Here is a 22,638-nt window from a genome sequence, read left to right on the forward strand (position 1 = left end):
TTTGGTCTTAATCCTGTTTCTGGCACAGAGTTCCTAAAACCATAGGCATTTCCTAAGCAATGACAATGATAAGTGCCTTTTATGTTATTGAGGTGACTTTTGGACCCCAACTAGGATGGAGGCTGGTTGCCAGGAGTAACAGTCATGTGATTAGAGGGTTGGAGCTTTCAGGCCTTCAAGGAGGGGAGAGGGGCTAGAGGATGAATCAGTAGCCAGTGGCCGGTGATTCCATCAGCCGTGCCTGTGTGATGAAGTCTCCATGAACACCCAAAGCACTGGGTTCAGCAGGCTGCTGGCTGTGAGCAGGTGGGGAGCCGGGGAGAGTGGACTCGGAGCACGGAGGCTCGGTGCCCGGCCCCCTGTCCTGCCCTGTGGACCTCTTCCATCTGGCTGTTCCTGAGTTATGTCCTTTTATAATAAACTGGCTCAGTGAGTAACATGTTTCCCTGAGTTCTGTGAGCCGCTCTAGAAAAATAATCAAACCCAAGGTGGGGTCCTGGGTAACACCTGCTCTTCTGTTGGCAGCTGAAGAATGGGGGGTGGGCGGTCTTGTAGGCCTGAACCCTTAACATGGAACCTGATGCTCTCTCCATTGTAGACAGTGTCAGAATTGAGTTGAATTCTTAGACATGGAGCCGGTGTCTGGAGACTTGCTTGGTGGTGTGGGGGAATTTCCACACGCACATTGGAATTGGGTTCTGAACCCCTTACACACCCACTCACTTCCAAGATGACAAGGAGGAAAGTGGTCCTGCCAGGGTCTTTCCACATCTACAAGCGTTCAAGAATCTGGAGAAGGGGCTGTGCATAAATTAATTGAGAGATTAGAGAAGAAATATGAATTTGGAAGGCATTTTGGGGTGCCAGACGGAAACTTAGTTCTAGTGACTAAGCTCCCAAATCTCCGGACCCTCTGCTTTTTATTCCCACATTTCTGGACCCCTGGCTTTTTATTCCCACATTTTGCCCTATAGCAAAGCAGATATGCATATCAAAGGTAAGGCCTGGTAAACAATAAATGACCATCAGGTTGGGGGAATTGCCCTCAGCTGTCTGGCAGCAGGCAATAATATATGCAGATCTTCAGCCCTGCTGAAGCCCCAAGGTTCATCAGCCTTCTGATGAACTTCTTGCATTTATTATATTAACTACTGGAATTTGCTTTCAGCATGGTCCCACTCTTGTCCGCACACACTCATTCAGCATCCTCCCTGGAGTGTGGAGACCTGCACTGCCAGCGGGCAGCAAGACCTTCCGAAGGAGAAGACAGGGTTTGCTGGCTGAGGAGAGCATCTAAGAGGAGTGATGCGGAGTCCTGCGGGCAAAAGGCAGCAGACAGCAGCCTGGAGCCTCAGCCTTGGGCTCCGGCTTGGTGGGTCCCTGTGTGTCTCTGGCTCAGCCTCCTCAGGAGCCTCACACGAGAGCTCTTAGTTGTTGCTAAACCAGTGGGTTTTGTAGTGACAGGGGACTTGAAATCTGGATTCTAGACAAGCTCCCAGAAATTCAAACATAGGTGTCCCCGTGCCCACTTCTGGGACCTACTGTCTGGCACTGACATTAGCATCTTCTCTTGCCCAGCACTGCCAGGCCTCATGCGGTTCTTTCCTCCTGCTCCTTCCCTCCTGCCCTCCTCTTTCACCCCTCCCTCCCCCTTCCTAAGCAAGGACCACACCCACCGAGGCCTGTCATCCACTTCCCACTGCAGTCCCTAAACAGCTGACTCAGCATTAGTAAATTGCATGTGTTGGGGTTGGGGGACCTCAATATGACTTTGTTTTGCAACGACACGCACGAGGTCAGCAAACTGGGTCACCCTCGAGCTGCAGAAGTAAAAGGAAACGTGTTGTCCCACTGGGAGCGGTTGCTTAGGGACTTGCATCTCATCTTTTAAAAGATATATGACGTTTATTGTGGGTTTGTTTTATGATAAAAATGGCACAGAAAATAGATACACCATGAGATGGAAATAAAAGTCCTCCGTGAGCCTACCCCTCCCAGGAGACCCTTGCTAATATTTTGGTGCACTCCATCCTTTCCCCAAGTGTCCATATGAATATAATTTTTACGAAAGTTGAATTGCACTATTTTGACATACTTTTCTCTTAATGCATTATAAACCCTTTCTTTGCTATTACTAGTAAATATTCTCCTACAGCATCATTTCAGTGGCTGCATGGTGTTCCCTTGCAGGGATAAGCCATCATTTAACCACTTCCCTATTGTTTGCTGTTTAGAGTATTTCCATCTTCTCCTCTAACAATGCTGGAATAAATAGCCATAAGGTTAAGTCTTCACAGCATCCTCGATTATTTCTTTCCTTAGAATAAATTCCTGCGAGGGACACTGCTGAGTCAGGAGGTCACAGGTGCTTTTGAATTAATCAGAAGAACAGTTTGACAGGTCAGAGCCTCGGGCAGGGACCCTGAGGCCTGGGGCCTCCTCGTGGCTCCCTGGCCATCATGAGGGTGGTTCAGGATGAGCCATTCTCCTTCTCCTTATTCCCATCTATAAAGTGGAAACAGTAGGCAGAATCCGAAGGGGAAAGGGAAGAGGCCCTTCCCTGGTTTTCAGTTGGGAAAGGGTTGTCCAGAGGAGGCCATGGCTCACTAAGAAGCACACAGATGCCAAGCTGTGAGACACGGCCTGGAACCGGGTGGGGTCTGGCTCCCCATCCAGTGCTCTTTCTATTCTGTACACAATGTGTTTCCCGCGAGCTCAGCCTGTGACAGCTGGTCCCACGGTGTGGGCAGGCATAGACCCTTGTGACCCACCGCCCTGATTGCTTCATCTTCCCAAGGGCCACCCAGATCACAGTTATAGTCACTGAGCCTTCACCGTAGTCCTGGCACCCCGTAAGTGCTTTATAACTGTCACCTAATTTGTATTCCTCCCAGTAACCCTCTGAGGAAGGCAATACTGTCATTATTTTATGACCAAGGAAACTGAGGCTCAGAGAGACGTGCCTCCCCTCAGACCACAGAGCCAGGAATGAGTGGAGCCAGGCTCACACCCTGGCCTATCCCTAAGGCAGTGCCACCGCTGCTCTGGGGCCGGCAGTGCTGGCGGCTTATCCGCCAGTGGCACCCTCTTGCAGTGACTGCACCCCACCCAGCCCAGATTCACAGTGCCCTTTGACCCTTCCAGGTGTTCCGAATGAAGGCCATCAAGCTCGGAGAGAAACTCCTGCCGGCCTTCAACACCCCCACGGGAATCCCAAAAGGTGTCGTGAACTTCAAAAGGTAGGACACGTTTGGCTGTATCTGCATGGAAACTGAGGCACAGAGAGAGGGAACCATACATGCCTCTGGAACCACAGCCATCAGCGGCAGAGTGAAAACTGGCCTTCACAAGGGCTCTCCTGGGCGGGTGTTTGTCACCAAGCCTGGTTCTTGGGGGTTAGGACACCCAAGACCTGATCTTCAGGGATCTTCAGCTGTTCCTCGTGCTTGTAGCACAACACTGCCTTGACTCAGCCCTCCAGTGCCCGCCCTCCCCAGCCAGGGTCAGGCACACCATGTCTTCCTGCTGTGAGAAGGGACCCAACGCTGCCAGGGGGTCTCAGGACCCTGGGCAGAGGGACTCCTGGTCTGCCGCCCCCACCCCCAGGGCTGCGTCTCAGGAGCCCAGAGTCAGAACACAGAGGGGCTCTGAGGAGTGTCAAACCCCCCGAGGAGGAAAGTGTGTGACTGGCTGAGATCATATAAGCCAGTAACTGACTGTTCCAAGATCTAAACCCAGGAGTTTAAAAGTTTTAATAATGATATTGGGATTTCCCCTCTATAAAATAATAAATCCTCATTGCAGAACACGAGGTTTATATAAAAAATGCTGGATGAGACTGAAAAGTCACATTGGTCCCACTAATGAAAGAACCCACTAGTAGTGTTTCCTTCCTTAGCTGTCTTAAAACATTGATTTTTATTGGCCGCTTTCATCATTTCCCCTCCTGACCTGTTGCTTAATTCAGTGTGTGAAGTAGGGTGTCCCTGGGCCGTCACCAAGTCAGAGCCAGAGGGACACAGCCAGAGAGGGGGAGCCAGGGCTGCAGCTCCGCCCAGCTCACCTGTCCCCTCAGCGTTCCCCTCTCATGGGCTGGGAGTGTATTTATATCCACCCGTTTTCCAGATGTGGCAACCGAGACCCAGAAAGGGGAAAGGACAGGGTCAAAGCCAGGAAAACTAATGGCCCAGCCAGCTTTAAAATACCTTGGGGAGCATGAATCTTGCCCCTGGACACCTCAGATGTGCCCTGTCTCGCCTTCTCTCACTCTGTTGCTTCACTGGATTGCCCGTCTCTCACGGCTTCCTGGCCATCAAAATTCAGCTCAGATGCCACCTTATCATTGAGCCAAAGCATCTGTGCCTGTCCTGGCCTCGGGCACTTTATCTCCGTTCTCCTGGCCCTCGTCACACTCGTCTTCATGTTCCCCCACCCAGGAGCTTCTCAAGGGCGGGATCCCCATCCAATTCTTTGTGCCTTTGACACATATTCCTGCTAGACAGTGTGTGTGGGATAAGAGTGAATAACAGCAGTGGTCCTACCACTTATTAAGCACTTACTATGTGCCTAGCATTGTGCTAGGAGTTTCCACACATTGCCTCACCAAACTTACTGCTCTCAGAAATCCTTTGAGGGTATTTATATTATCCCCATTATGAAAACGGAGTCTCAGAGATGAAGTAACTTGCCCAAGGTCTCATAGCTAATAGGTAATGGGGCTAAGATTTAAACTCATTTTGTTACGATTGATGGGAAAGCTCTGCTCTTGCGGCCTGCCAGCCCGCCCTCAGGTGGGAACCCTGCTGCCCCTGAGCTGCGTGGAGTGGGCCCCTGGGAGACCTTGCAGAAGGCACCCAGAGAACTCTCTGGGGCCATCCTCGAGCCTCGGGGCCCTCCTATAACCCCAGGCCTGGGAGGAAGGCTATAACATTTCCATCGCACCAGACTTCCCCCTTCCACCTCTTACAGTGATTTATCTCAGGGCTCTCAGCCCAACAGGGGCTTCAGCCAGCTGCCTGGGCAGGAAGGAGGACACTGGAGGGGAGGGGGGCCCTGGGCCCTGGGCCCTGGTGAGAAGCCCGCGGCTCCCTCTAGGCCCTGGGGAGGTCCTGCCCTCGGTCAGCCTGGGCCTTGCAGAGGAGAGAAGACTTGGCATCTTCTCTTACTGTCCTCTGTGGCCCGAAAGCTTTCTCAGGGTGTGACCTCACGTAACTCTCACCAACATCTCTGAGGGCTGGGGAGGGGCCCTCAGGGCCAATGGAGTTCCATCTCGGGGCCAGGGTTGACTCCCCAGGACTAGACACTTGGATCTCTGCTCAGATTCCTTTCCACAAACACTAACCCTAAAGAAACGGGACCAGCTGGCGTGGAGCCGGGACACAAACGCCCTTTCTTTCCAGCTCCCATGTGCAGCTTCTGGGGCCTCGCTGTCTGGGGTCCCTAGGATCCTAGCTCAGGCACCTCTCCCTCCTCTGTGTGTGGCACTGCCAGTCCTACAAATCACAGCCCTGGCTATCTGCATTACCCAAGTCCCTCAGAGCCCGGACCTGATACACACAGATCTGCCATTTCTGATTAAGAAAGCACACGTATTTGGGGGCTGTTGCATGCTGCCGGTGCTGTACACACAGATATGCATGTGCTGGTTTCCTGGCAGCACCCCCTTCCATTTTCTGGGTCGGAGTCTGTTGCTAAAAGTGCGTCCCTGTTCCCCAGGGAGAACGTCAGGGATGTATGCGGCCCGAGTGGTGCTGACTCTGCTCTTTGGAGGGTGTCTGGGGAAGCTGGGCCACACTCTGCCCCTGTTCTGGGCAGGGCTGGCGATGGGCCCCAGCCGGAGTGGGGACTGGCCCTGCCCCAAAACTGTCAGTCAGGAGGACCCTGGGGGGAGGTGGTCCCCTAGTGAGCTTTGCTGCTCCTCCTCCCTGATGGGGAGGTGTGTCTTTGCAGCCTGGCCTGGGAGGCAGAGGCAGGGGTAACCAGGGCCTGTGACCCACAGGGACCCCTGGGCTATCTGGGAGAGCGGCAGCGGCCACTCCAAGGCCCTCTGCAGCTGACTCACTGGTTCTCACACACATTCCACTCTACTGCCACCCATCTAAACATAACGGCTCAGATACACAAGCTCGCCATTGTCACACACACTCTCACATCCATAAATATGTGTGCGCACGCACATACAAATATGCATTTTCATATGCATACACACACTGAGGTACATATCTTACATATATACTAGAGGCCCAATGCACGAATTCATGCACCTTGAAAGGAACTGTGGACCGCGAGGCTGTGGTGGGCACAGGGGTGGGTCTCAGTCCATCTTCTGTGCCCTTGCCTGGCCCCTCCCGCCACAGCCCCTGGTTCCCTGTATGCCAGCAGCTCTGCTCCCATAGCAGCTGCTCCCACACGCTGACAGTTCTGGCCCCGCTCACACCCGCTGCCGGCGCCGAGCTATCGGGACCAGCACCGGGCGCTGGCAGCAGGTGCCAGCGGGCCAGAGCCGGCAGCAGGTGTGAGTGCCCAGGCGGGACTGCGGCACACGGGAGCAAAGAATTTTCAGTAACCACCAGAGGCTCACCCTGATGAGAGCGACCAGTGCCCCGCCTTGGTCTGGCCCCCTGCTCACCTGCTCCCCCATCCCGCCACGGCCAATGCCTGCCATGTTCCACGCATGCCCCCTGGTGGTCAGCACACATCATAGTAACCGGTTGTTCGGTTCTGCTGTTTGGTATATTTGCATATTAGGTATATATGTATACACACACACACACACACACACACACACACATAGTATTGATTTCAGAGAGTAAAGGAGAGGGAGAGATAGAAACATTAATTATGAGAATCATTGATTGGCTGCCTCCTGCACTCCCTCTACTGGGGATGGAGCCAGCAACCTAGGCATGTGCCACGGGACAGGGAATCAGACTATGGCCTCCTGGTTCATGACTCCCTGGTTCATAGATTGATGCTCAACCCCTGAACCACACTGGCCAGGGGTACGCATCTGAATAATTGCCACCATTTAGTGAGTTTTCACTGTGTGCCAGGCCCAATATGAGCCTGTGACATAGATTCTCTTTTTCAGTCTCACAACCACCACATGGATCCCATTTTACCAGTGAAGAAACTGAGGCTCAGAGAGGTGAGGTATCTTACTCAAGGTCACTCGGCAGCAAAGTGAAGTTAGAATCAGAATCCAGGTCTGGTTGCCAAGTTAATGATTACATCATACACAGGAGTGCACACACAGGCACACACACAGAACTCTGCCAGGCTGGGGCGGGGCCCCTCCCACAGGGGAGAGAACACAGGGGCTGACCAGAGGACCTCCGGGCTCTGGATGCTGCTCAGAGAAGGGGCATTTGGGGTTTGGATTTAAATTCAGCTCTGCCGGCTTTATCACTTACTGTGTGGCCTTGGAGACAGTGTCTCCCCTCTCTGAGCCTGAGCATCTCCACCTATGAAATAAGGATTATGGTATCTACCCTCCCAAGTTAGAGGTGAAGTTAAAATAAGATACCACAGCTGCCTGGCACATATCAGGAACTTAATAACTCTAGCAAACAACACATAACTTACATGTGCATAATTACATAATGACAAAATGACAGTAATTACATGCATAATTTATACCTCACAATGACTCTATGAGGTGTGGGTACTGTCATTTAACGGATGAGGAAACTGAGATCTAGAGAGATTAACCGACCTGCCTGAGATCAGCGGGGAAGCCAGCATTTGGAGCCAAGCAGCAGAGAGGGAAGGCACCTGCCCGCTGCCCGCTCTGCCCGCTCTGCCCTGGCTGGCAGGGCCTGTCCGCCAGAGCGGCTGCACTACAGAAGGCCCTCCAGGGAGGGGGAGCATTGGAGGGCGGAGGAGAGGAAGGCTCATGTGGGGAAATGAGAACAAAAGGCGGATGGTGGCTTTCTTTGTACCTTGAATCTCTCTGCAAGGGCAGGAAGCACCGATTATTCAGGAAACCTTCTGCCCACTGAGATCACAAGCTGGAGAGAAGTCTCGCTTGTGAAGAGGGACAGTGGGGACAGCTTCCTCTTTCCTCTGGGCGGAGGCAGGGCCATCTGGGTGGGAGACCCCTTAGGAGGTGCCCTGCAGATCTCAGTTTGAATCCCACCTCCACCACCTACCAAGGTGACCTTCGACAACTCACTTCCCTCTCTGAGCCTCAGTTTCCTCTTTTGCATATCGGAGTTAATGATGCTTTACCTGTGGGCTGTAAATGAAATAATGATGCAGGCAGCTTTCCCCAGTGCCCGCCATCTGTAGCAGCTCAATAAGCGGAAGCTGTTTTATTTATTATTCAGGAGCCAAGTGACCCCTCTCTACGAACCCATCCCTCCCCACCTGCACCCTGCCCCCAAATCAGGGAAATGCCCCAGGAAATGGAGACAGGAAGAAGGGACCGGTGGTCTCCTCTATGTTTGCTGAGGTCACCTGCCCCCAAAGATCCCAAAACGAGTGTCCTCTCTTTCTAGATGCTAGGAGACATGAGTCTCTGACCCTCCTGGAAACCACATCCAGGCCAGAGAATGGAGTTTAGAAAGGAGAAGGGGAGCCCCAGCCCCACCCCAGGAAAAGCTGCCACCTCAGGTGGCAAACTGAGACCTCCCACACCCACGCCTGCCTTCCTAGGCCTCACCCTGGGAGGCAGAGGGACAGGCGGGCTGTTCCTGGGAGCCTGAGCTATCACAGCAAGGAAGCAAAGGGCTTCCCCCAGCCTCCCTCACGCTCACTGCACCCTGGAGCCCCTGCAAATGGGGAGCTCACTCCACCCCACTCTGTCCCCACCCCGTCCTCCGCCTTTACAATCTCTTGCAGCGGGAGGTTGATCCCTGTCCCCGCCTCGCCTCCCCCCCACCCCCGCCCCAAGTTGTCCTAAATGTCCCATAGGAGAGATCATCATGATGCATATGAGGAAACAGGCACAGGAGAGGAAGCAGCTGGCCCAAGGCCACCCCCATTCTGCACCTTCCTCTTCTCTCTAACCCCCCACAAAAGCCCTAGGACGGAGACTGGGAGGTATTGTCCTTGCCCACTTTGTCCGGTGCAGAAACCAAGTACACAAGGAGGAATGGTTTACCCGGGGCCTCTCGGCTAACACACTGGAACCTGTGCCTCCTGGCTGTGAACCCCAGGGAGGTTTTAAGTGAAAGCACCTGGAAAGGCAGCGTCCTTGCTTATTATTATGTAACTAAAAGCATGGCGATTAGGTGGTTAGGACATCAGCCCAGTGTTGGGTCCCAGCTGCTTCACTTGCTGTGTGATCTCCGTGGGTGACATTACTGCCCTGTGCCTTGTTTTTCTCATCTGTAAAAGGGGCAGGTGGGAGGGTTACCGGAGGCCCTGCGTCCGCACTCCTCCATATATATATTTAATTTGTTTTTTCAGAGAGGAAAGGAGAGGGAGAGAGAGATAGAAACATCAATGATGAGAGAGAATCATTGATCGGCTGCCTCCTGCACACCCCCTTCTGGGGATCGAGCCCACACCTCGGACATGTGCCCTTCACCGGAATCGAACCTGGGACCCTTCAGTCCACAGTCCGATGCTCTATCCACTGAGGCAAATCAGCGAGGGCTGCACTCTTCCTCCTCGAAAGCACCCAGTGTGTGCAGAGTTCTTTGACAGCCTTGTCTGGCGAGGTGGCAGCGTGCTAGTATGCCTCATTACTTCATCTAAGGTTCTTGAGAAGCACATGGTTCACCGGAGAGGAAATCTTTGCTCCAAGAGCCCCTGTTTCTCTAACTCCTAACCTTGGCTTCCCCAGGGTCAGGCTCCAGGTGTGTGGTTGTATCAGAGCTGCCTGCCTGTCAGGTGCGGGTTCCATGAAACTCCAAGAGGGGGGCATTGTGTGTCCTTGGGCAGCACTGGCAGTGAGGGGAGAGAAAAGGGCCTGCTTTTCATCTGCCCCTGTTCAGACCCTCCCTCTCCGTGCAGCGCCACTGACTGAGCAGTCGGGCTGCCTTCAGCCACAGGGTGGAAATGGAGTGTCTGTGGGTCTTTATGGTCCATCACAGCATTACCGATATCACCTATAATTTAGCAAACCACGTGTGCCATGTTTTGGCCACCAAGACAGCTTTGCTACTGTCCTGCTCAAGCCCAGTCTTACAGGGACAAAGACTATTGCAGGTCAGACAGGCCTGGGTTCAAATGACCTTCAGCAAGTCACTTCATCTCAAGCTCAGTGTCCTCATCAGCAAAATGGGTCTATCACTAGTACAGACGCCCAGGGGGGATTAACTGAGATTATGTGGCTAAAGCTTTTAGGACAGTGCCTGGCACAGAGTAGGTCTTCCCCTACTAAGCAGGGGCGTTGCCCTCAGTAGAGGAGCCAGCCGGAGGCGGGGGGCCGTGGGGGGACGATGGCTGCTTCTGTCTTTCCAGTGGCTCCAACAGGAGCTGGGGCTGGACCACGACCGGGAGCAGCAGCATCCTGGCAGAGTTTGGATCCCTGCACTTGGAGTTCTTACACCTCAGTGAGCTCTCCGGCAACCAGGTCTTCGCTGAAAAGGCAAGTCTTCTCCCTGCTCCCTCCCCAAACAGCCCTCCGCCTTCTCCCCACAGAGAGCAGAAGGGTGGGCACTCAGCCCTGCACGCCACAGGAAAGGCTCCCAGATCAGCACGGTGGTGTATGGGGAACACAGAGCCCCCTAAGTTACTGTGGGAGACCTGATTGTACCCAATCCCAGGTGGCAGGGAAGGCGAGCTCGGGGAGTCGTCGGGACCCTGCAGAGGGCAGGGAAGAGACAAAGCTGCCGGGAGAAGGTTCTCGCCGGCATGTGTCAGCTTCTGGCAACCACCCGGACGTGGGTCTGCAGAAAGCGCAGCGGCTGAAACCTAGGCACCAGCTCCCGTTGGCAGGAATGGGCCACCGGCTGCTAACGCCGCCTTTCCAGAGACATTTAGCTTTTTCCTGCGAGATCTGCCTGGCCTTTCCTTCCAGATGCCCGTCTAGCTCATGCCATCAGCAGGCTGGCAAAGCGATTTCCATCCCCGGGAGAGGCACGTGGCCGCTCCTTCTCACTGGCACCAGGCTGGCTAAGGCCCCGGGGAAGCTGAGCAATGGCGTCCAGGCTGCCATCCATCTGACAGCTGCGGTCCTCTGTGAGGCCCTCCAGAGGGACAGTTTCTCCCAGCCTCGGCAGTCCCACTGTCTGGAAGTGTCACCGTGGGTCTAACCCTAAACCCTCAGATGACACTCAGGCTCCATGGCAGGGAGATGAAGCCCCGCCCTCCAAGAAGAACCCTCTGGAGGGCCCCACTCCCAAAGCCTTCTTTTCCCCCTAATGGTTAGTTAGCCAGGGGGCTGGGAGCTCCTAGAGCCACTCTCTCCCCTGTGGCTCCCAGTGTCCTGTTAGACCGCCGGCCTCAGAGCATCACCCAGCAGGCCCTGGCCCCGGGATCTGCATTTTTAATAAGTGCTCTTGTACTTTTTGACACGGGATTTAGGAGCACTGCTTATTCAGTGTGGGAATCCACCCACATTCTTGAGAAAACACTTAAGAAGAACAATTCAAATCTTTGATCATTTCCTCTGTACTGGGGCTCACTACCACCCTTAAATAGCCCATCACATTGTCAGACCTTGTATGGAGAGGACTCTGCCTCCCTGTGACATTCCACCTCAAAAGGTTAGTTTAATCCCACTTCCCAATGAATCTTACTGGCTGATCCTTTTCCCCACCTCCACGTCCTCCCTCCCCCCCAGCCGCCCTGTTTCCATTGCTCTGGAGCCAACTCCTCCAGGAAGATTGTGGCCGGCTCAGAATGGAGAAGGATGAGCAGCTCCCTCTAGTCCCTGGCTAGTCTGGAGGTAATTAGCTACTACTGCCTGAGCACCTACTGTGTGCTGGGCACCTTAGAGTGTCTCTTACCCTCCCAACAGCCCTAGGAGTCAGGTCTTCCTGTCATCCCCATTTTACAGGGAAGGAAACTGAGACTCAGAGGTTAAGTCACTTGTCCTGGATCATCCATCTGGGAAGTGCTAAAGCCAGGATTCAAACCCAGGACTTCTTGTCTCTGAAGCCCACGCTCATTCAAGAGCAGATTAATACGACAGGGCTTTTCCTCCAGGGTCCACGCTGCGTTTCTCTGTCTCCCTCTACATTTACATTCTCCAGCTATGTTCATCCCCCAGCCATGCCTCCCACAGAGGCGATTATTGGCAGTCAACAAATTGGCCCAAATTCTAGAAGCGCCCGCACCCTCTGGGGGAGCTCATTGAGCCTGCTCCACTGCTTATCACCAGGACAGCCGCGAATAAGCCAGGTACAAGCACATTCCTGTCCCCGTAATGGACTGCATTAACATAAATGGATGTGAAGTCTGACTTGGCAAAGCAACACCGTCCCCTGAAAAGAAAGGGCTGGCAGTCAAAGGCTCCTTTCCCTGCTCCTTGCCCTGCAGGTGAATCTGTGAGCGTCACACAGTCCGGTCCCCGCGGGCCTTTCTCTCCCGCAGGTCTGCACTGGGAGGGTTTCATGTATCCATGAGGGATACGGCCTTCCCACTTTTATAGCCCAAAGCCCCTTTGCCCTTGGTCTCCCCAAAGGTTGCAAACCTAGCTTCCTCTTGCTCAGGTGGGGCAGCCTCCGCTACACGTCGCTGCATGGCCCGTGTTGGACCCAGGGACTGCGCCGTTTGGTCAGAAGTTGTCCTGGCCCTGACGCGTACTGGGTAGCCATGGCAATCACTGAATCTCTCTAAGATCCGGGTGTCTTGTCTGTTAAACTGAGCTGGTAATGCCACATAGGTCGTTCGATGATTGGAGATGTTGTGTATAACAGTATGGCTCAGAGGAGCTGAGAAATGTTGTTATTAAAAGGTGCGTATGGTGTATCGAGGAGCCCAGGCCTCCCCTCTGGAATGGTTCCTATGGTGTCAGAAAAAAGAGCATATTACCAGGTTAACCATAGGAAATTGCCAACGTTTGACCATTTCTGACCTATCAAAAAGGCATGGTATTTACAAAACAGCTACCATCCCTTTTATGAATCCTCCCTCCCATGAAGACCCTCCCCGCCAAAAGCAACATGCAATGAGGAAGGGGTGAGATGGGGAGATGCGGGGAGAGTGGTGGGGGGGGTAGGGAGCCTGGCAGACCCCAGGCAGAGTGGTCAGTGCAGACATGGTGAGTCAGGCCCCTGTGGCACTCCTGCAGCGCCCGCACGTGGGCACAGGTCAAGGCCGTCCCACCAGCTCTGGTTGGAGCCTGCTGTTGGTTTCACAGCTCCCCCTTCCTGCCTCCTTGGAATGGTTTCCTCGGGGTCTGAACCAGCTGCCCAGTCCTTGGCGAGCTGGGAGGGGGCTGGCTTCTTCGGAAAAGTGAAGGTGAGCCTGGTGTCCATCTCTCGGCAGGTCAGGCACATCCGGAAGTTCCTCAGGAAGATCGACAAGCCATTCGGCCTCTACCCCAACTTCATCAGTCCAGTGAGTGGGAACTGGATACAACGTGAGTACAGAGACACGCCCGTCCTTCAGCGGGTTCCTGCCCAGCTTCCGGGGGTGGCCCCTGCAGGGCACAGACCAGAGTCCCTGGCTCAGTGCGCTGGATGCCCCGCCCCGCCGGGTAGCTGGGGGAGCTTACACTATGGTTGCCATTGCTGTGGTGACGCCCTGCGCATCCCCCTCAATCCAGCTGTCTCCAGCCTCCATGAGAGCTGCAGCCTCCATCTCTGTGCCCGCTGACCCCGCCATCATCCCTCACCCTCCCAGGAGTGTTCCTCTCCTAGCCCCTTCGACTTCAGATTTTAAAACTTAAGCAGAACCTAACTAATACAGCGATATAAAAACCACGAATCCACTGCTGTGTCCGGCACGTGCCAGAACTGGTCCCAGGGCTTCCTGCTGTTCTCCGTGCAGAGACTTGCTTCTCAGCCAGAGATGCTGGTCACCTGGTCACCTGTGGAGCCTCGTTCACAGCCCCCAGCTTCACCTGCTGAAACAGAAGGGGCTTAGGGGGACACTCAGGCGGAGAGTGTTGAAAAGTCTCCAGGCCCCTGGCACTGCCCCTGCTGAGAAGCCCTGCTCCACCTTGCCCTCCTGACCAAGGCCCCGTCGTGTCTTGTGCTCATCGCACAAACTGGTGGCAGCAGGTTCCGTGGGCCCTGCTCCAGGGCCTTCCCAGAGCCCACGCCTCGCTGCCTCTGCCCAAACAAGGGCCCCTCTCCCTCTACCACCCCCTCCTGCCCCAGCTGTTATGGCATCAGCCAGGCTGGCGTCAAAGGAGACATGGGTCTGATTACTGAATGGCCGGGAGTGACAGGGGTTCATTTTATCTCTGAGCCTTGGTTTCCTCTCCTGCAAAATGGGAGCAGAACTGGAGATATGTTCTTTATGTACTGTGGAGGGGGTTGGAGTAATGGTCAAAAGCTGCAGGAAACAGATTTCAGTTCATCTGCTGGAGACGGGTTGTCTCAAAAGGAAAGAGGGCCCATGAGTAACAGTGTGCAGGCAGGGCCCGGCAGCGGGGTGGAGGCCACAGGGGCCTTGTCCCTCCAGCCCCAGCCTCCCTGATCCGCAGGTCTAGAGGCCCAGAGAGTTCGACCCAGGACGTTTCCCTGGTGATGACCTCACTCCCAAGCAGCCTCCTGCAAAAACCACTTCTAGAAACATGCCATGAAATCCAAAAGTGCAGGAGAAAACGAAGGTTTGAATTACAGATTATGGCCACAGGAAGAGACAGTTCCGTAACTGTACTGCTTTTAATTGCGAGGCCTGACTGGACAAAGAGATAAACTGCCCAGCTGCTGGCCTCAGCTGCTCCAGGACAATGCAGCAAAACCCACGAAAGGAGAGGGTGTGGCTTCCAGCTGACAGCTACCTTGGCAAATTACTGGGGAGCCCCACCGAGACGCATAATTTTCTTTTCAGGCCGCGCCAGGGGTCACAGGGCTGGGCAAAGCCGGTCACGTGTGAACATTTGTTTCATATTAATAAAATATGAATCCACAGCCTGCTAAAGAGCAGAGGGGGTTACAAGGCCCCTCATGGGGCGCCTGCTTCCTCCTTCCCTGGCTCTGGCGCCTGGGGTTATCTCAGGTTTTCATCAGGGTGTTTTTTTGTGATTGTGTATTTTTCCAGATGATAACATTCCCTACTTGCATAAGCTAAGTGTGTTCACATTCTTTTTTCTCCTTGAATCCTGTTTAGCTGATTTGCAACCGTAGAAATTGTAGCTTAGAGAGGCAAAGGAGGAACTGGGGTGCTCTTGGCAGCTCCCCACTCCTGCTTGAAGCTGAGCTTCAGGGAAACAGGGGAGACCAAGACCTCTGGCTGCTAGGACCTCAGCGGGAGAAGCCGCCAGGCTCCTGCTGGCACCCATCACGGAGGAGAGCTCAGAGAGCTGCCAGCCCCGGAGGGCTCGGCCTCCTTGTCCATTGCCTGAGTCCCACTCTCTCCTCGGTGGGAAGGAAGTGGCAGGTCTGGATTCTCCCAAAAGGGAGCGTGAGCTGCCCGTCAGCCCCAGCCTGGCAGCCTCCCCAGTGCGTGCTCTTCTGCCGGCAGAGTTCCCGGCCGGCTTGTAGGGTGGCTGCTGCTTGCTGCCCAGTGTGATGAGAGCGTTGACGTGGTCAGGAAGCAGCAGAATCCGCCTGCTCTAAGGCCCATCTACACCAGTGGTCGGCAAACCGCGGTTCGCGAGCCACATGCGGCTCTTTGGCCCCTTGAGTGTGGCTCAGCATTAGAACCACTTCTTCAAAATAGACTCGCCCAGGCCAAAAACCGACTTCTGCGCATGGGCCACGAAGTTTCAATCGCACTGTACATGCACGCTTGCACGTGGTATTTTGTGGAAGAGCCACACTCAAGGGGCCAAAGAGCCACATGTGGCTCGCGAGCCGCGATTTACCAACCACTGATCTACACCAACTCAGGCTCCCCTTTTAAAAGCATTGTACTTGAGAAGACTGAGGACCGGTAGGGGAAATGGCTTGCCGGGAGCTAATAGCAGATCCGGCCTCTGATTCCCAGGCCTGTGCTTCTCCCAGCATATCACCCAGCATTGAGCGACACCAGCACACACACACACACACACACACACACACACACACACACAGCAGCTAGAAAGCAGTGGGACCTCCAAGTGAGAACTGTCCACTTCAATCAAGGTCCCCTGAGGGACGATGCACACCTCCCCACGCGGGTGTCAGGTCTCAGCCGCCTGTGGAATCCTGGCGACCTGGCTCTCCGCTCCGGTACACTTGCCAGGTGAAGCCCTACTCCACGACACACATGTAATGAAATCCGAACTCTTAGGCTTGGCATTTGAGGTCCTTTCCAGCACAGCTCAAACCTACCTTCCTTTCATTCATTCAGGGCATCTGCTGTGTGCAGTGAAGGTACTGGACATAAAACGGGAATCCTACACCGTCCCTCTCCACAAAGAGCCCTCAGCCTAGTCAGGGAGGCAGACCCACAAACAGGTTCTTACAACAGCATCAGGCGCGCCCCCAGCAACGGGAGGAAAGCCCCCACTGGGTGCTTCTGCCCGGGCCAGGCCGCGCGCGCGTGTGTGTGTGTGTGTGTGTGTGTGTGTATGTGTGCGCGCGCGCCTTATCTCCCTCTCCCTCATGGTCACCCTGCAGGGAGGGATGGGAAGGGGTCATGAGAGCACGGGGAAAGCCTTTCTGAGGGCAGGAAGCTGAGGTGTCCAGTGAGGAAGCCTAGCCATACAAGGTGGTGGAGGGGTAGTCACAGGTGAGAAATAGCAGGGGAAGGCTGGGGCTAGGGATTTGGGGGGTGGAGAAACAGTGAGGGGAGGCAGGGCCAGGAGATGAGTGTGGAGGTGGCAGTGCCCTGGCTGCAACCTGTGAGCCAGGGCTCCTTCTGTGGGCTGTGAGCTTCAGCGGCTCTAGGCAGAGGCTGACTCAGTTTGCTTACAGCCTTCCCCCCCATCCCTGCTCCACACAGACCTCCTACTCCAACATGGACACGCCATGGACATGCTGGGCCTGGCACACCCCGCCCGCCCTTTGTGCTTGCCCAAGCTGTGGCAAGGCATAGGGGGTGAGGGGTGTGCTGTGCTGGTTCTCTCTTCCCTCTTCACTGGCAAAGTCCAGCCCACACTGACCCCCTCCCACTCCTCAAGGCTCAGGCTTTATCTGGTTGGTTCCAGTTTTTGCCAGTGTTTGTTCCATTCCTGAACCCTCGCTGGCCGGGATTTGTTTGTGGAGGGGCCGAGGGGCTGGTTCACTGCGGGGCCTCCTCTCAGCCCTTGTCCCGGTCCCCGGCTGCCTTCACCCTGGTCCTCTCTGTGCCCTGTCCTTTCTCTGTGCATCTTCCGTTTCGTCCTCCATTGACTGTGTGAAGCTGCGGAGAGAGAGCTCTGCCAGCTTGGTGGCCTCCGATGAGCGGTTTAGGTTCGTTCTCTTTTTCCCGTCGGGTAAATGGGGTTGATAGTGCTCACCTTGCAAGGTTCGGGGGAAGATGTTATAAATAATACAGTAAAACTCCTAGCCCACCATGGACCTGGTAGCTGTCGGTGTATTCTCTATTTCTTTCTCTTTTTACTGTTTCTGCAAAGGAGCTGAAAATATTCTTCCCATTCCGCCACTCCTACCTTAATCCACCCCCCCCCCTTCCTCTGTCTCTCTGCTTAAGTGAATCATAACAGGGAACTGGCGTTTGCTCTGCGTTATATCATTAAATGCCTGTATGTTTCCCCGTTGTTACTTTTTAAAGCATGTGAGTGTTTTCTGTCCGTGTCTTGCTTCTGTGGTTAAGGGTTCCTCGGTCACCCCATTTTTCTCCCGGGACAGCCCTGGGTGGAGATGCCTCCTCATTCAACCACAGCCTGCAGGTCCTGCTCCGTGGGGACTGCGGGCGATGCCACCAGGCAGAGAGGGGCGTCCTCAACCCCATTTGTCCTCCCCCTGCTCCTTTGAACTCCATTCATCCCAATTTGCTAAATTTAAACTCAGTTTTTCCAGAAAGGCTCTGTACCCTGACCGCCTAAATCAAGCCTCTCCTTCCTCCTCTTCATGGCCTTTTAGGAACCTTCCCAGCATTAATTACCATGTTTGTCACCAGGTAATAAAAATCTCCACTCCCTGCCACCAGATTATATTTTTAAAGAAATGCAGCTCATTTCCAGTTAATAACCAGAGGCCCTGCTGTCCTCGGCCTGCTAGAGCGACATGATTTATAGCCCCTGGCTGAGCCCCTGCACCTGCGTGCAGGGCCATTGCTCTGGAGAAGGCCTGGCTCCCCGAGTCGCAGGCTGTGTCTTTCTCTCAGCGCTGTTCCGGGCTGGGGGGCTGCTGATTAAACGCTTGCTTCACCCTCACGCCCCGCACGCACGCAGCACCCAGGCCAGGAGCCCAGTGGGCACGATGTGCGCTCCGCTGGTCCTCAGCGATGGAGATAACGTTCTGTCTGCTTTCCCCTCACAGACCACGTCTCGGTTGGAGGCCTCGGGGACAGTTTTTATGAATATTTGATCAAATCCTGGTTGATGTCAGCCAAGACAGACACGGAGGCTAAAGACATGTACTACGAAGCCTTGACGGTAAGACAGCACCTTCCCGGTCCTCCGCCTCCCATGCTCACACGGGCCCGAGCGCCAGGGCCTTGTCCGCCCATCCCCCACAGGGAACCACAGGACAGCTGCCGCCCATCAGTCACTGCACACCTGTCTCATAACTCTTCTCCACACCTTGAAATTAGGGCCGTGTTAGCATCCTTGTTTCACAGATAGAAAACCCAGGCGCGAGGAGGTGCGCTCATTTGTCTGAGGCCTCGCAGGAAGCGGCAGGCGGTCTGATTCAGAAACCTCGGTATCTAGGCTTCAGCTGATGTGTCGGAGCCCAGAGCGCAGCAGGCGGTGGCTGGCAGCCCCCACGCGGGAGGTGCTAAAGCAAGACCCTCAGCCGTCTTCCTGCCAAGCCAGAGGCGACAGCTAGTACATCCAAGTGGGCGGGGCCTCTGTCAGTGGAGGATCCAGTTCTGTCCCTTCTCTTCATGGAGATGGAAACCAAGGCCCAGAGAGGGAACGCACTTACTCAAAGCCTCACAGCACGGGACTGGCAGAGCTGCAGCCAGAGTGAGGTGGTGGAAGGATGGACGGTGGGTGGGTCGGGGGTATGGGCGGATGGATGGATGACCTCTCACTGCCCTCCGATCACATGAACCTAGCCAGCGATGGCAGTGCCTAAAGGAAGCACATTGAAACAGGCCTGCAGGGCTGTGGACTCTTAAGCTACGGCCTCAGTCATGAGTTTCCCCTGCCCAGCGCCCAGGCACCAAGACTCAGTCATGAAGCAGCTCCTGGGACTCCAGTCCCAGCTCAGCCTGGCTCAGCCCCGTCCACGAGGTTCCATGGCTGAGCCCAGCCCACAGCCAGTGTCTCCTGTCGCATCTGGTTCCGCTGGGGGCCAGGTGTGCTGCCCTTCCTGCCACCCACATGCAGTTCACGAGCAGCCTAGTTCCCTGCCCTCAGGCGCACTGTAGTTGAGGCTTCAGGGGAAGAAATGGCCATGAATTATTTAAGCAAACGGGGAGCTTTATGGAAACACGTGACTGAATAGGAGACAACTGGCTTTGCTCCTGTATTTGATCTTCCCCTGCAGTGTCTCTGACCCTGGTAAGGGCTGGGCCTATGCCAACTTTGGGGCTTTGAAGAACGTTCTGGTGGTTGTCAACCTTGTTGGCCTGTTAAAAACCCTGATGGTCAGCCCTGGCCGGTGTGGCTCAGTTGGTTGGGGTGTCATCCCATGCACCAGAAGGTCCAGGGTTCGATTCCGGGTCAGGGCACATACCTAGGTTTCAGGTTCGATCCCCCCATCAGGGCACATGCAAGAGGCAACTGATCAATGTATCTCTCTCACATCTATGTTTCTCTCTCTCTTTCCCTTCCTCCCTCTCTAAAAATCAGTTTAAAAAAATGTTTATCCCAATGGCCGGTCTGCACCCCAACAAGGTTACATCAGAACCTCTGGGTGGGACCCAAGCAACAGCCTGGGAAGCTGCTGGGCTGGGGGCTGGGGGCAGTGCCAGTGTGCAGGTTAGACCAGTATCTCGGTGGGCATGGGGGCTTCAGACAGGCTGACTGGGCAACCCCCAAGGTCATGGGAGAAAGGACAAGGACAGGGACTAGGCACTCAAGGTCATTCTGGCCTTCTCTGGGCACTACATTTAGTGCCGTAGGCCCCATCTCACAGGTGATGAAACGGAGGCTCAGAAAGGCTCAAGATCACACAAGTGTCAGGCAGGGTGCAAACAGGGTCCGACTGCCTCGAGGTGCAGTGCTCCTGCCTCCACTTACCAGCTGCCAACACACAGAGGAGCCTGGCTGCAAAGTCCCTCTCGGGCGGGGGTGGGGTAGGGTCCCATCCAGGAGGCTAAGGAAGCCAGAGCCTCTGAATAGCCTCCCTGCCCGCCCAGAAATTAGTCTCGTTTTACAGATGAAGAAAGGGGGTCTTCAGGAAAGTGAAATACGTTGCCCAGAGTCGCCCAACTCTCAAAATGCAGAGCTGGGGTTCCAGCACCGCCTGCCTCTCAGTCAGCTCTTTGCTATGTCTCTTGCCATGATCTAAGCCTCCTGACCACTCCATGGCAGCCTGAGCTGTCTGTGTTTCTCTCAGTTTTAGAAGCCTTGGTTTGTGTGTTGTTATTTTTATCTTTGCATCTGCCATCTCAGTTGTCTCTTCAAAGAGAAACTGCGTTATCATTTCCTCTTTACCAAAGTTACTTAGCTTGGGGTCAACCCCAAATAGAAATAACCTATGGGAGACAGTCTTGAAGATGAAGATTTTCGGCTGCAGTGTGAGACTTTCTGGGATCCCCTCCAACTCATGTCTGTGTTCTCTCCCAAGCATTAACAATGGGTAACTGAACCATGTTTCTGCACCTGGACTAGACCTGCCGCCCGCCCCGCACCTGCATGCTCAGGGATGCAGAGCAGCTGCCTGGACCCAGCTCTGCCCAGCCGTGGCCAGCTGTCCACGCCTCCTCCCCACGTGAGCAGGTGCCCTGGCCTGGCCATCAATATTGCTTCCCCGTCTGCTGCCCAGTGAGGGCCCTGCAGCCAACCCACCAGCCAGACCTCACAGAGAAGAAGGAAAAAACACTCAGGGAGCAAGTTGGGTTTGAGCACCTTCTGTATGCCAGGCCCTGGCTGGAGATTGCTGGTGGTGGCTTCTGTCACACGCCACTCAGAGTCCTGGGAGAGACACGTTCCATAGAAACATACGTGAACGTGTGTACGCAGAGTGGGGACAGCACCATGTAGGAAGATAGTGGGATAGTAGGATAACGTGGCAGCAGTGGTGTGGGCTAAGCTGTCCGCTCCAAGGACGCACCCAGAAGAGGCCCGAGGCCGGGCTGGAGTTAGCAGTGGGACGGGAGCAGCGTGCAAAGCCTGAGACAGGAATCCTCATCTGCTTCACGCACATCACCGTGGCAGAGACCTCTGACCTCACTGCAAAGCAGGACCCCTCCCCACATTTCCCTGGCCTGTCCCCTCGATTTATTTCATTCAAAATGCTGATCACAAAGCGTGATATTCGTGTGCATTGATTTTGGGGGAAGTCTCTGTGCTCACGAGTGAGCTCCCTAAGGCAGGGTCCAGGCCCATCTTCAGGGGCTGTATCCCTTGCACCTCCACAGCCCTGGCACCAAGGAGGTGCTCACAAAATACTCATTGGGGCTGGGGTGCAGGAGTGAAGAGGCCAGTGGGCTGAGGAGGGAGGGCAGGGGGCCGGCTGGAGAGGAACTGTGAAGGCCGTTTATTGAGGACTCTCTCTGTGCTGGGAAATCGGCTGAGCTCTACAACACATCTCCTTTAACCCTCATGACCCTATGAAGCGGTTCATGTTCTTACCCGCATTTTATACGCAAGGAAGTTACAGCATGGAGAGAACATAGCACCCGCCCAGAGTCACACAGCTCCAAACTGGTAGAGATGGGGTTTGAACCCAAGATGGGGTCCTTGTCCCAGTCCTGGTCTGACTGCATGACCCGGGACAAGGCACTCGGCCTCTTGTGGAGAGCACTGCAGACTATGTACTGGCTTGTCCTGGGCGTTAAGTGGGAAGGCGTGTAATGAGGGACTGTAGAGAGCACCTCTCAATTTTCTATCGTTTTCTTGTTTTGTTTAGAATCTGATGAAATATATGTGCCCTTGTCCCATGAAGATGCACATACAGCCCTGGCTGGTGTGGCTCAGTGGGTTCGGCGTCATCCTATGCACCAAAAGGTCACAGCTCAATTCCCGGTCAGGGCACATGCCTAGGTTGCAGACTCGATCCCCAGTAGGGGGCATGCAGGAGGCAGCTGATTGATGTTTCCCTCTCACATCGATGTTCTCTCTCTCTCTCTCCCTCTTCTTTCCTCTCTCTCTAAAATCAATAAAAACAATTTTTTAAGAAAAAGAAAATGCACATACACAAAAGTGTCGTGTACAATTTTAGGGGCATTTGTGACACCCTGAAGCCCATCCACGGGTTAAGATTCCCTAACCCAGGAGGGTAATAATTCTTAAAGATATTTTGAAAGGTTTTGTATGTAGATTTTCAGGTCTGTGTAAGAGACTCACCCTGGGGCGCTACCTTATGTCTCAGCCTCCAGCAGGCTGCAGGGCGAGTGGCAGCGCTCCCATGGGCCCCATCAGGGCCA

The 22,638-nt window shown here is 54.6% G+C and overlaps 1 protein-coding gene across 1 annotated transcript in view; it reads left to right on the forward strand.

Moving 5' to 3' along the window:
• MAN1C1 (mannosidase alpha class 1C member 1) overlaps window positions 1-22,638 on the forward strand; it is a 133,330-nt gene that overhangs the window by 104,518 nt on the left and 6,174 nt on the right. Inside the window, exons 5-8 of the mRNA XM_008148063.3 lie at window positions 3,145-3,239; window positions 10,411-10,537; window positions 13,384-13,477; window positions 18,417-18,532. Of these exons, the coding sequence (XP_008146285.2) occupies window positions 3,145-3,239; window positions 10,411-10,537; window positions 13,384-13,477; window positions 18,417-18,532 (432 nt within the window). The remainder of the gene's footprint in view (window positions 1-3,144; window positions 3,240-10,410; window positions 10,538-13,383; window positions 13,478-18,416; window positions 18,533-22,638) is intronic.

Source organism: Eptesicus fuscus, chromosome 9 (genome assembly GCF_027574615.1).
Source record: "Eptesicus fuscus isolate TK198812 chromosome 9, DD_ASM_mEF_20220401, whole genome shotgun sequence".
In the NCBI taxonomy this organism is placed as follows: domain Eukaryota; kingdom Metazoa; phylum Chordata; class Mammalia; order Chiroptera; family Vespertilionidae; genus Eptesicus; species Eptesicus fuscus.